The following is a 14199-nucleotide window of genomic DNA, read 5'->3' as shown; positions in this document are numbered from 1 at the left end:
TCAGTCAGAGTCTGAACTCTCATTTGATTTTGAAGACTTGTGCTTCCGTTTTTTCTTCTTTTTCTTTTCTTTCTTCCTTTTCTTATGCTTTTCTTTCTTCTTCTTTTTCTTGTGCTTCTCCTTACACTCTGAGGAGCTAGAGCTGCTGGTTTCTTCGTCTGAAGTGGAATCCTCCAGTAACTGTTTCAATTGTTGTATTCTAAACATAAAAAAAATGGTCAAAGAACTATGACTTTCACTTCTAAAATTTTTTTTTAGTATTACAACAGCAGTGTTGAGGGGGAGGAAACTGTATCACTAAACACAGAGCTTACTTTTATTTTTGTTTATTTTCCCATTCAAGTCTACAAAGATGCCTATTTGACATGACAAACCAGTGTCTAAGCAGTTATGTACTCTTTTCATTTCTTAAATATTTCTGCATCTTCATGTAGTTTTTAAATGTTTAACTTCTAGCAGATGAATAAATTCTGAAGTCACTCCGTAACTGCTCAACAATATAGCAGATGATATATCACTCCTCAATAACTCCGTGTTAACAATTTTTGTCATCCTTGTCTGTGGACCTAAAAATATCTGACAAAAGCTCAGGGTCCTTGAAGACACTGGAGAAAATAACCTAAGTCACATGAAAGATAATCAAATGTACAATAGAGGTGGTCACAAAGGAGGCTGCTGAGGTGAAGTGTCAGTGGCCAGGAAGAACAAGGCCTGCGCACTCCTTTCGCACACTGTCTCTCACTGGTTATTCTTTTCCTTTAAATATTTTAAGTTAAAAGTTTACAAGGTATTATCAGAACCTCACCTTACATCTTTTTCGTGTCTTTTATTCTCTCGTATGATGTCATACATGGGATCTTCATGTGCCTGCGAGTTAGAAAAAGTTCAGGTTTGGTTTAGGTCTTGTAGACTGTTAGCTTATTACAAAGAAAACCTTTATTTTACTGCCTTTTCACACTACCTCCCCCTATGTGATCGTGTTCTTTTTTAAGGCTTGCCAACACAACAAATTTACTTAGGATATAAAAAAGAACTTCTGACTATAAAAAAGTAGGAAATTAAATATTCTTTATGAGGAAGTATTTATATAAACTTTGATACAGTCTATGACATACTACTCAAGGTTATTAATGCAGAAATAACTCTTTGTATTCTATGCCAATAGATGATGAATAAGAAAACCAAATATTGTGCAAGAAAAATATATTTAAGGTACAGAAAAAGATATGTAAGTACCTCAAAGGATGTCTGGAATTATGCCCATCCTATGGCTAACTGCAAACATCCATCAGGGAGGGAGGCAAGATTGGGCTTGGGGGTTTCATTTTCTTTAATAAGGTAAATATATTCTTATATGATTTGTATAATTCAAAATGCCTTACATTTTAGTACAAGAATTATCTTACGTGGGGAGGGGTGGGTGGGGAGAAAAGTGCAGCAATGAATGAATGGAAATCCATAACCTCTGTAAATGTCTATTAAAATTAATTAAAAAAGGGGAAAAAAGAATTATCTTACACACACACACAAAATTGGTATTAACTGTACATATTATGGGTTGTTGGTGATTGCCTTCAAGTTGAGCACAACTCATAGTGACACTATGAACAAAAGGCTTGAAGCCCCTCTACAACTACCGACATTTATCAAAGTTCATAGGGTTTTCAGAGGCATGTTATTTAGGAAGTAGATGCAACCCAGCAAACTACTAACACTCAGGCACAACCACTCCGACCCTGTCTTTCTCCCAGTCAGTCAGGAGTCGTAATTTATGAGAAATTGGAACCTTATTATACATACAACTCTATTTTCTTTCACTTATGTTTTCATAAACCTTGTTCCATGACTTTACACATTTTCCTAGTATATAATCCTTCACAGCTATAGAATTTCTATGGAAAAAATTGTGTGGACTCTAATTTACTCTCTGCCGGTATTTGGAATATATATAGAGAACAGTATATTTAATTTGGCAGAAGTGTTTCCTGAGCAGTGCATCAGTGCTCTGTTAAAATAAAGTGGGGAAGTGACTGATTCATCTAACTGCTTTCTAATGAGAATATATGTTATACACAGTTCCTGCTTATAGAAAAATATCTAATTATTAGATTAAGAATGAAAAATCAAAACTCTAATTTTAGTCATTAGATAGAAGTCTTTATGTAATAAAATTTAAAAGTGATAGAATGGAATACAGTATATATGCTTCAGAAAAAAAATGTACTGTTCCTAGCCATAACGCAAGTAAGACTTTAAAGTTAAGGGGTTTTTTTGGTTAAATAACTAATCTGTTACACAAATGTAATTTAACAGAGATGTTGTTAAGACTCCTGTGAATGAATTGTCTGAGAAACTTCTGTTCCCTGATGACTGCTGATTCATCAACATTCACCATTTCTGCAAATGTAAGTTGTCAACATGAAACTTTACTTACTACTCTGAACTGTTCTAACTTTTGGTTGCCTTTGATAAAGAAAGGGCATTCTTTGTCGCCTGTTCGGTGACCATATCGTTTACAACGCCAACCTAAAAACAAAGAAATAGGGAAATACTTCTGTAAGACAACACACTTTTATGTAATCGAGGTTAAAAAAGAAATCAGTAGATAATACTAGTTATTCTTCATTAAACTCCAATTCTATATCAAACGGAATCAACAGATGAACTCCATGGGATCCCCTAAATAGAAGGAAATTGCCTCCTAACAACCTTTACATCTTGGAGTTTTAGAAATGACTGTTTCATCAAATACTAATAAGTAATCTCATGCAAAATATACTGCAAAAGATGCATTTTTTAAAAAACTGTGTTCCACTAAAGTTTTCAAATATAGTAAATAGAGGCAAATCTTTTCCATGTTATCAAGTGTTTCTGAACTTTGTTTATAAGTTTATGCACTAAAGCAAATCAAAGCTTTCTCAGGCTTGGTCAACAACTGCATTCATCCCTAACACTGACCTAAACAAAAATCATAGCTTCTCTTAGAATATTAGTGACATCAGAACCTTAACACAATTTTACCTGCTGCACAGGAAAACTGTCCTGTTTAAAGATTTCTTATAAGAGGCAAGAGAAGACCCCACGAGGAGCTGGGAAGATAAAATGGGAGTGCATATATGTATACATGTCCAGTGCAACGACAGACTTTAGTCCTCCTGGGATTTCAGTGAGCCAAATTCAGCTTTAGGGTGTTTCATAGGGGAAATAAAGTTATAGGCAAAACAGAAATGAGTAAGAATCTTTCTTAACATCTTTAACCTATCTGCATCTTCTCAGAACCACCTGGATTTGAGGCAAAACTGTGTGAGCATCTGTATTTAGGCATAAAATGTGGTTTGTGTAAAGTTCTATTGAGTACGTTTCAACATGTAGTAACCCAATGTACAATATATGAAAACACTGCCCACTTCTAGGCCATTCTCACAACTGTTAGAGGCCATCCTTATAGATACTGCATCAATCCATAGCTTTGAGTATCTTCTCTTTTTTGCTGACCCTTGTCCCCTGTCAACATTTTCAGTATGTGAGAAGTCTCATCAATTTAGCTTCCAAGCAGATTTCTGACTGTGATTCTACCATGCCATATTCTTTTCACCAACATCATTATTCAAAGACATCCATTCTTTTCAGTTTCCCTTACTCACCAGCAATTTTTTGCATGCATATGAAGTGGCTGAAAATACCACGGCTTTAGTCAGGTGCATCCGAGTCCTCAAAGTGACATCTTTGCTTTTCAAAACTTTAACAAGGTCTCTTATATCACATTTACCCAATGCACTGTCTTGATTTCTTGACTGCTGCTTCCATGGTGGTGACTGAGAGTCCATGCAAAATGAAATCTCAGACAACCAATATTTTCTTCACTTATCATGATGTTGGTTTTCTGCCTCATTGTCATGTTTTGTTTTCTTTATATTGAGGTTTAATCTCTACTACTGAAGACTGTAGTCTTTGATCACAAACAGTACAGACTAGTTCCTTTTAGCTATCAGCAAGTAAGGTAGTGTTACTGGTATACTGCGGCTTATTAATGAGTCTTACTCCAGATTCTTACCACTCGACCAATAGGAAACATCATGATGGATGGAGAAGAGACTGGGAGTGTCAACAACTTCATCTTACTTGGATCCACATCCTTGGTACCAGCAGTCAGGAAATCAGGAGAAAAATTACTAAGCAGAAAAGATGTCAGTTTAAGGACTAAGGTGCATCTGATTCAGGCCATGGTTTTTCCAATAACTTGCTATGGATCTGAGAGTAGAAAATTAATAGCGATGACAGAGGAACTGATGCCTTTCAGTTATAGTGTTGGGGAAGAGCACTGAACATTCCATGTACTGCCAAAAGAACAAATATGTCTTCGAGAAGGTGAAGCCAGAATGCTCTTTGGAGGCAAGGATAATGATGCTTCATCTCACATACTTTAGGCATGTTGCTAGGAGGGACTATTCCTTGGAGAGGGACATGATTCTTGGGTTGGTGAAGGAGAGGAAGACCCTCAACCAGGTGGACTAACTGAAATGGTGACTGCTGAAATAGGCTCTAGTGTGTCAAGAAGTGTGAAGATGGCACAGGACAGGACCGGTTTCAAATCTGCTGTTCAGAGTCATACTCAACTCGATGGCACCTCACAATAAATCCAATTCTGATATCCAATCTTTATATAGTCCAGCTTCTTGGACTGTTTACTTACCATATAGACTTAATAAATATGGTGAAAGGGTACAACTCAGACACATACCTTTCCTGATTTTAAAACCACATACTGTCCCTTCATTCTGTTTATTATTTTCTACTTCTTGATCCATGTACAGATAGTGCACGAGTACAATTAAGTAAGGAATTCTCATTCCTTACAATGCTATCTACTATAATCATTGTGATCCATGCAACCAAATGTCTCTGCTTAGCTGATAAAACAGCATCTTCGTAGTAGTTTCTATCAGCAAGGATACCTCTCATTTCCACATCCTCTTCTCAATCTGGCTTGAATGTCTACTAATTTTTCTGTTGATGTACTGCTACGATTTTCTTAGTTCTCTTGGAAAAAATATTACATTCATGTGGTATTGATGATATTGTTCGATAATCTCTACATACTGTTTTGATCATCTTTCTTTGGAATAGGCACAATATGGATCTCTTAACAGTTTGTTGGCAATGCCTGTCTTCCTTCAGTATCATTAGTTTTTGACTATTCATATGCTTGAAATGGCTGAATACCAATTATTTCTGGAACATTCTATGTACTCTTCCATTTTGATGCTGCTGATGTCAGTCAATATTTTGCTTATAGAATCCTTCAGCATTACACGAGCCTTGAATTTTCCCTTTAATTCTTTCAACTTTACAAACATCTAGAAGGTTTTTTCCTCTTTTGCTTTTCTAACTTCAGATCTCTACAGTCATGCCCCCTGGCACTTCGTCTTGAACTGCCTTTTAAACCTCTGTTCTGCAGTCTTTCCCATGTTTTCCTTCCCCTTTAGTGTTGCTACATTTTAGAGGAAGCTTTGGAGTCTCCTTTTTTAAAAAAATGTCTATTTTGGTTTCTTCTTTACTGTCTTTTAAAATTTTTTATTGATTATTGTCTTTTTAATGGCCTTTTCTTCATGTATGATATCCTTGACGTCATCCCATAATTCAGCTGGTCTTTGGTCATTAGTGTTCAATGCATCAAACCTATTCTTGAGACGGTTTTTAAATTCAGATGGGATATTCTCACAGTTTTATTTTGGTTCTTATGAACTTGTCTTAATTTTCTCCAACTTGCACTTGCATGTGACAATTAATGGTTTGTTCCTCAGTTGGCTCCTGGCCTTGTTCTGATTAATGATAATAAACTTCTCCCTCATTTATTTCCACAGATGTAGTTGATTTGTCCTTATGTCCCATCTGGTAAGGTCCATACATAAAGGGGTTGTTTATGTTGTTGAAAAAGGCATTTTCAATAATTAAATCACTGGTTGTACAAAACTCTATAATGTCATCATTCATATCAAGCATTGAGCTGTATGGATCATAATAAATTCTTGCTAACAATAAGAACAGGAACCCCAGAATGCCTGATTGTGCTCATGAATAACCTATACCTAGACCAAGAAGCAGTCATCAGAACAGAGCAAGGAAACATTGCACGGTTCAAATTCAGGAAAGGGGTGTATCAAGAATGTGTCCCATCTCCATACATTTTCAATCTATGTGCAGAATATATCATTAAGGAGGCTGGGCTTAACAACCCTGGGCTCAACAACCTGCATTACCCAGATGACACAACCTTGCTTGCAGAAACTGAGGAGGACTTGAAACATTTGTTGCAGAAGGTCAAGGACTGCAGTCTTCAATAATGACTCGAACTCAACATCAAAAAGACAAAGATTCTCACCACTGGGCCATTGGCAGCACCATGATGGATGGAGAAGATTGGGATTGCTAACAATTTCAGTTTGCTCAGCTCCACAATCAATATTCTTGGCACCAGCAGTCAGGAAATCAAAAGATGAATTGTATTAGGAAAATCTGCTGTCAGATCTCTCCAGAGTGCTGAAGTGCAAAGATGTCAGCAAGAGACTGAAGTATACCTAACCCAAGGCATCTCTGCAATAACTTGATATGTATCAGAGAGCTGGACAATAAATAAGGATGACTGAAGAAGAATCGATTCCTTTGAGTTGTGGTGCCAGAGAAGACTATTAAATGTACCATGGACTGCCAAGAGAACAAACAGGTTTGTCCTGGAAAAGGTGACACCAATTTGCTCCTCCGAGGCGGTGATTTTAAAGCTCCATCTGACAAATTCTGGGCATGTTATCACAAGGGACCTGGGCTTGGAAGATATCATGCTTGGAAGGATGAACAGCATAAGAGAAGAAGAACCTGAATGAAATGGACTAACACAGTAATAGGGATAAGAGGGGTAGTTGTGTCAGAAACAGTGAGATTGGCTCAGTATAGAGCAGTGTTCAGAGATCTTGTATATAGGGTTGTTATGAGTTGCAGGTGACCTGACCGTATATAACAACAATAATGCCAAGGATAGTTATCTATATGTATTTATGTTTCACCCCCCATTTCTCTAGATTCATGCTTCATATAGTCCACATTCTCAATACTTTTAAAAATTTTATCTTTTTAGTTAATTCACTGTTATATATCCACATTCTCAGTATTAATGCAGAGGTTTTATCTCACTTTGGGTCATTTGAGTATTAAGAAACTCCAATTAAAGAGATCAAGAAGCAGGAAGAAGGATTATTGTGTGGCTAAGATCTGCAAGTTCTGTTCCATGCTGGGAGCTACTGAACCAATGTAGATAAAAGAGAAGAAACTTGTTATTTTTTTATCTGAAGGTCAGAAGTAGGATACTGTGAGAAAAATTCGGGACTCTATTAATTTCCACGAGGTTTCCCTGCCCTTATCTCTCCTTCCACTTCACTAGGATTCCACAGGAGGAAGAAAGAATGAATTTTCAGAGCAGATGCAGACTAATTCAAATCACCATCCTTCTGATATTCATTAAAATTACAACAAAGAAAATTCTTTTTAAAAGGTATAAACTATAAGGACAGGGCAAACAGCAAAGAAGTGAACAGCAGCAAACTGTTAGAAGCAATAATACAGACAGATGTTGTGTGTAAAATGAATAGTTGTCATTGTTATTCACCACTGAACTGACCCTCCAGCGAGTTTTCAGAGGTAGTAAATTACACAAGAGATGGCCCGTCCTTCTCCCACAGGGCAACTGGTGAATTTGAACTGCATGCAATAGGAGTGCAATGCAGCTTCTTACCACTAGGCCACCAGAGATCACAAATGAACGGTATACCCTAGAAAACCAAATTCTAATTCAGCACAAGTAGAGCTGAGAATCAAGTTAATGTCTATTTAGAAAACGTCATAACCCTCAGATACTGGTTGTTAGGTGCCATCGAGTTGTAGATGACTTGTAGCGACCCTGTGAACGAAAGGCCTGAGCACTGTTCATAGAGTTTCTGGGGACAAGCTAATTCAGAAGTGGATGCTGCTCCTGCTTCCAGATACTGGTAGCATCGGGTATTTATGGATGTAAAGATGAAGGGGCAGTTCAGTGTTACCAAGCTGACCACTGCGCATGGCAACCCTAGGACAAGCGATCTGAACCACGCCGTACTTGCACTGCCCTTGGAGCTCTGATGTGCTTGAACCCACTGTTACAATCACTGTGTCAGGCCACTTTGTTGAGGGCTGTTTGCTTCTCTTTCTCTGACCTCCACCTTTACCAGCAGGATGTCGTTTTCCTAGGATTGGCACCTAAAATAAAGAGGATTGCTTAAAAGCCTTTGTGCAACTCTCTCCAACTTTTGTGGGCTCATGATTCTCAGGAGACTATAAACCAAGGTCAGGGAGACCCCAGGTATGCTAAAGGCAAAGTGACACAATAAATGTGAGGAGTATGTGAACAAGCTGATCCTGGAGGCCAACACTTCAAAATTCGCTTTCCTCATTCAGCTCTCAGGACACAAGCAGCTTCACCTTTACTCATCAGACAGGAAATGACTTATCTGTGAAAAATCAATCCACAGAAAAGGACCAAATGACACGGACATGAATTACCCAACAGACAGGCCCTCACATATCACCCCACAGTGAGACCCACATCCAAAACAACAAGCTCCACTCACACATTTAGAATTTTTAATATTTTTTTTTCATCCTACTCTTAAAAATAGGAAGTTTGGTTAGCCTAACGACAAGAAGCTGCCTTGCAATCCCAAAAGCATGTGGTTGGAATCCATCATCTGCTTCGTGGAAGAAGGATGGGCAACCTCTTCCCATGCGATTAACTGCCTCCAAAAACTCGCTGGAGGGTCAGCTATGGGTAGGTTCCAACTCAGTGGTACACAACAACAACAGCAGCAGCAACTCTGAAAAACATGGTCTTTGCAATTACTTGTTATGCATCAGAGGGCTGGACAATGACCAGGGATGACAGAAGAATTAATGCCTTTGAACTGTGGTGCTGGAGAAGAGTATTAAACATATCATGGATTGCCAAGAAAACGAACAGGTCTGTCCAGGAGAGGGTGAAATTACACTGCACCTTAGAAGCAAGGATTTTGAGACTCCGTCTCACATACTTAGGGTATGTTGCCAGCAGGGACCAATCTTTGGAGAAGGGTATCACGTTGAAAGGTTCAAGAGACAGTGCAGGAGAGGAAGACTCTGGAAGAGATGTATTGACACAATAACTGGGTTAATAAGGGTAGGTGTGTCAGAGATAGGCTCAGGACAGAGCAGGATTCTGAGCTATTGTGCAAATGGGTGCTATGAGTTGTAGTTGACTCAGTGGCACATAACAACTCCTCTTTGAGACTGCAAGAAGACCCCAACAAACTGCACACTGTGGTATAGCAGCACTTAAGTAATTTCCTCCAACAATTAGTGGTTAAAGGCTAAACTGTGTGAGCAACAGCTGACTGTATATAGGTGGGACAGCCTGTGCTTCTGAGGTCGGGTCAGAAAACTCTGTTGCTTGCTCCTTGCTCTCTTTTTTCATTACTGCCTCAACTTAAGAAATATTCTGAGGACCCTCAAGAAACCTACAGAGGTCAAGGCTGTGAAATCTGAGGCTTCTTGCTAACAGCCAGCATCAACTTGCCAGGTATCTAAGTGAGCCATTTTGAAAATGGAATTTCTAATCCTACTGGAGAAAGTTCAACTGGAATGCTCCTTAGAGGCAAGGATGACAAAGCTTCACTTCACATATTCTGGGCATCTTGTTAGGAGAAGCTGTCCTTTGGAAAGGAATGTCACGGCTGAAAAGTTGGGTCAACAGAAGAGAGGAATACCCTCAATGAGATGGATTTGCACAGTGACTGCAGCAATAAGCCCAAGTGTGTCAGAGATGATAAGTGATGGCATAGGACAGGACAGGGTTCAGATTTGCTGTTCACAGAGTTCACTATGAGTCCTATTCAACTCGATGGCCCTTAACAACAACAGCAACAGCAGCATTCCTGCCTCATGATGACTGCTGCTCTGGCTCACATCTTGACTGCAACCTATTTGACACCTAAAGCCAGAATCTGCCTGCTAAGATGGCCCAAATCTCTCACTCATACACAATGTGGGACAGAAATGTATACAGTGTTTTAAGCTGTTACATTTTGGGATAATTTGGTATGTGGCCATTTGTTGTTAATGCCCATCGAATCATTCCTCTCCTGATGATTCACGATGACCCTGTGAGAGGAACAAAGGGACAAACGGCTGCCTGGTTCTTTGTCACCACACTCATTAGTTTCAGCTCAGATGCAACCACAGGTTACTATCATAGTGGGCAACCCTAGAATACTGGACATTGGAAAGCTGCCTAAATAAAAGGCATATAACCTAATAAGAAACAAAATTTCAAGAAAAATGAGAATCATACTGGAGAGACTAAAAAGGAAATACATAAATTATTACACTTAAGATGCTGTAACAATAGAACAAGAACAAAATAAAAAAAATCAAGAACCTGCATAGAATGGGGAAAGAGAATACTGCAATTTAACAAAATGATAGTAGAAATAAAAAGCCTAATAAAAGGATTGATAAAAGATAATGTTACTGGAATACTTTAGAAAGCATTTAACAAAACTACTAATAGGAGAAAAAAGATAAATCAGAAAATCAATCTACTGTCTGAAATAATAAGATCGCTAACATGGAGCAGAGCACACAATTTGCAAAATTTCAGAACAATGGAGACAAGGAAATGATCTTACAAACTTCTAGAAAGGAAACACGAAAATCAACAAGTATAAACAAAAAACCTCAGGGTTGCATGCCAAAGTCTGAGGACTTGGAGTTGTTCTATACTGCTCAAAGTGATACTAGAAGCTGAAGAAACTGGAGCAAGGCCTTTAAGATTCAGCAGGAATATGACTTTTACCCTAGATTCTATACTCTGGAAAACCAACAACCTGTAAAATAGAGATGTTTCCAGAAAATAAATTCTCAACAGTTTTATATTAAGAAAGCTCTAGGAGCCCAGTTTTATATTAAGGAGGCTCTGGGAGCCCAGTGGTAAGGAGGTGCACTACTAACCCCAAGAAAGGTAGTTGAAACCCACCAGCTGCTCTTCAGGAGAAGGGCAATCACCTCCCATGTGTCTTAGAAACATGGTTCCACCTCGAAGGCACATAACAATAATAAACCTGTTTCTTAGGAGGCTACCAGAGATTTGGCTTCACCACAGTAAGAGAATATAGTCAAGATATGAGATAAGAAAATTGTTGTTGTTGTTGTTAAGTGCCGTCGTAGGCAACTCACAGCGACCCTATGAAAGAGAGTCCTTGATGCTTGGGTGCCTTTCTTCTTTTCATATGGGTTTATATGGTTTTGGGAGGCAAGCTATTATGGAAGTGGATGCCACTCCTCCTTCCAACATAAGAAAATAGAAGATCCAATACAGGAGGGAGGCTAGACAGGCACAGGAGTAACCATATGCAAGCCTGGAAGGTTCTGAACCAGTGACCAGTTTAAAAAAAAAAAAGGCAGGGTATGTGAAAGGAAACTAATCAGTTTAGTTTATGATCAACACTGGCTATCATTCACCTTCACTGGTTATCATAGCAACAGAACTGCCCCTCCAGTGCGTTTCTAAGACTGTAAATCAAATGGGAGGAGAGATTGCCTGTCTCTCTCCCAGATAGCCACTGGTGGATTTGAACCACCAGAGAAGTAAAGCCTTTGAGTTAAGTGGTGTAACTTCCTATGGATAATGCTACCAGAGCTCCCTCATAATACTGAATAAAATGATAATAAAAGAAACACTAAATTTTTTTAAAAACTAAATTATAATGTAACTATTACTGGGTAAGTAAGAAACAAGAAAAGCATGTGTATGGTGGTGGCAGGAAAAAAAATACAGTAAGGTCAACATGAGTTGTAACAAACTCAGTGACACAGGGTTTGGGTTATAGCAAGAGATCAATAGACAATTACTAAAATGGAAAAATCAAGAACAAGAAGGCAGTAATGGTATTCAGATGTACAGAGAGAAACATCAAGTTAATACTCTTTTTAAAAGAGGTTCCAGTAGTTACATTTGGTGTGAATGCTTTCAAAGTGTTGTTGCTCCCATAGGGTGGGAGCTCTACAACCAATCCTGAGAAAGCTCTCATCCAGGTTCATGCATGAAAGCCTCAAAGCACCTTATAAACCCTTTGCAGTCTACTTGATTCTGATTCACAGAAACCCTACAGGACAGAGTTAAACGGCTCCGCAGACTCTCCCCGGCTGTAAATCTTTATGGAAGCAGGCTGCCACATCATTCTTGCGTGGAGCACTGAGAGGGTTAGAACTGCATGCAGACTTTCTGGTTAGCAGCCAACTTGGCCACTGTGCACCAGGGCTCCTCAAAGCACCAACTGCGGTGATAACTAGATCCAATGAGGTACAACCCTAAGGGATCCATCTTCCAATGCAACTCTGCTGCCTCCTTCCTACCATGGCATATCCTTTGCATTATATGTTGTCTTCTGAAGAGTACTCCAGGCAGCTACAGAAAGACAGTAGGATTAGGAGCCAGACCCTGGATTCCAAGCTCTGCTCTACCTTCTACCCTAGACACCCTGCAAGCCTGCCTTCTTTTCTATAAAATGGGGATCTTTAACAGGCCTGAGAATGAATTCACATAGTGTGTTGTATTATGTTACTACACATGTTCTGGATGGTGTTATTTGAAACCCTTCCACACTCACACTGCATAACTTTGACTTCTTTCCCCAGTGGCATCCACAGTCCTTTAGTTGGTGCATGAGCCAGAAATTCCCTGGCATGTTCGTTGCCTGGTACATCTGGTATACAATCTTCTGGCTTAGTCTCATCTTCCTGAAAAATGGAAGTGACATGTAAACAAGAAAGCAAAATCAAAGTAATGCTTTAGAACACACCACTGGATAACTTTCTCATGGCCTGCAGATCCCAATGCCAACTCCCCTCTTGGAGAATTAAACATAAGCTACATATGATCCCCCCAAAATACTCAAAGCACTATAATAAGAAAGAAATAACTGTACTACCAAAAAGAAAAAAAAGTTATCAGTGTTCTTCTTGTTGCAATGATATGTAAGCTCTAAGTTGTGGTGCTAATATCCTAAAATGGTTTTTACAACTTTGAAATCTTTATGAAGTTTTAGAGCAAGCCACTTGCCAGAAATTATTAAAATATTACATGATATAAAACTAGCTTATACTTTGAAGGTCACTGCCATGCCTTGTGGTCATATACATACTAAACCTTTATACATATATAGTTGTTGTTGTTCAGTGCCATGGAGTCATAGGTGACTCACAGCAACCCTATGAACGAAAAGTCCTCGACACTTGAGTGTCTTTCATCCTTGCTCCAGGTTCATAGGGTTTCCGGGGGCAAGCTATTTACAGAAGTGGATGCCACTCCCGCTTCCCAGCTTGTTTTAATTGGAGAGCTCCACCAAACACTGTCCACCATGGGTAACCGTTGTTGCATTTGACACGTCAGTGTTACAGTGTGCAGCTTCACAGTGACCACAAGTTACCTCTGTACAGCAAGTGGACACACCAGGGCTATACGACCTTTGACTTGGTAGCATGTTAATTAATACTAAAATGTGTTTTAAAGATCTATTTCTCCTTAACATTACCACCAAACAGGTGCTTTGGTCTTTAACTGCTACTCTAAGTCTTGTTCTTTCAGAAAAACACTGCAGGAAATTGGAATAAGGGTTCCTGCCCCAGGAGGGCTAGACTGCAAGAGAACTCATCCCCTCGCTCTTCCTTTCTTTGACCTGATGACTCAAACACCAGGAGTGACCTTTAGACCAGGAAAACAGGACAGCAAAGCTTGGAGAAGATGCATTAGGCTGAGGGAAAAAGAAGGGGAGCCTTTGCTAAGGAACACACGGTGCCTGCAGTGGTTCCGTGGGAAAGAGAAACATGGCTGATTAAGTTTCCCCAATAGCACAGGCTATGACAAAGCCAAATATGTATGAACTATATGGCATCTGCAGGGAAGAAATAGGATGATTAATTAAAAACTGATGTTCAGGGTAGCTCTGGTGTCCTAGTGGCAAGGAGCTGCAACTACAATCCCAGAGGCACATGGTTCGAATCCACCAGATGCTCTGCCGGGGAAGGAGGGACAATCTCCTCCTGTACCAGTCAGATCTGATTAGACAGTACACTCACACAAAA

General features: G+C 39.2%; 1 protein-coding gene across 1 annotated transcript in view; it reads right to left on the bottom strand.

Annotated features, from left to right (window-relative positions):
• The window catches only part of LOC102852899 (retinitis pigmentosa 9 protein-like), a 23276-nt gene continuing 9077 nt past the window's right edge, over positions 1-14199 (bottom strand). Inside the window, exons 3-6 of the mRNA XM_006887605.1 lie at positions 12726-12855; positions 2435-2526; positions 806-867; positions 1-199 (exon numbers count right to left, since the gene is read on the bottom strand). Coding sequence (XP_006887667.1) covers positions 1-199; positions 806-867; positions 2435-2526; positions 12726-12855 — 483 coding nt within the window. The remainder of the gene's footprint in view (positions 200-805; positions 868-2434; positions 2527-12725; positions 12856-14199) is intronic.

The sequence above is a fragment of the Elephantulus edwardii genome, unplaced genomic scaffold (genome assembly GCF_000299155.1).
Source record: "Elephantulus edwardii isolate Elephantulus edwardi_28Jun2011 unplaced genomic scaffold, EleEdw1.0 scaffold00059, whole genome shotgun sequence".
NCBI lineage: Eukaryota > Metazoa > Chordata > Mammalia > Macroscelidea > Macroscelididae > Elephantulus > Elephantulus edwardii.
This window is presented reverse-complemented; position numbering and strand designations above follow the sequence as displayed.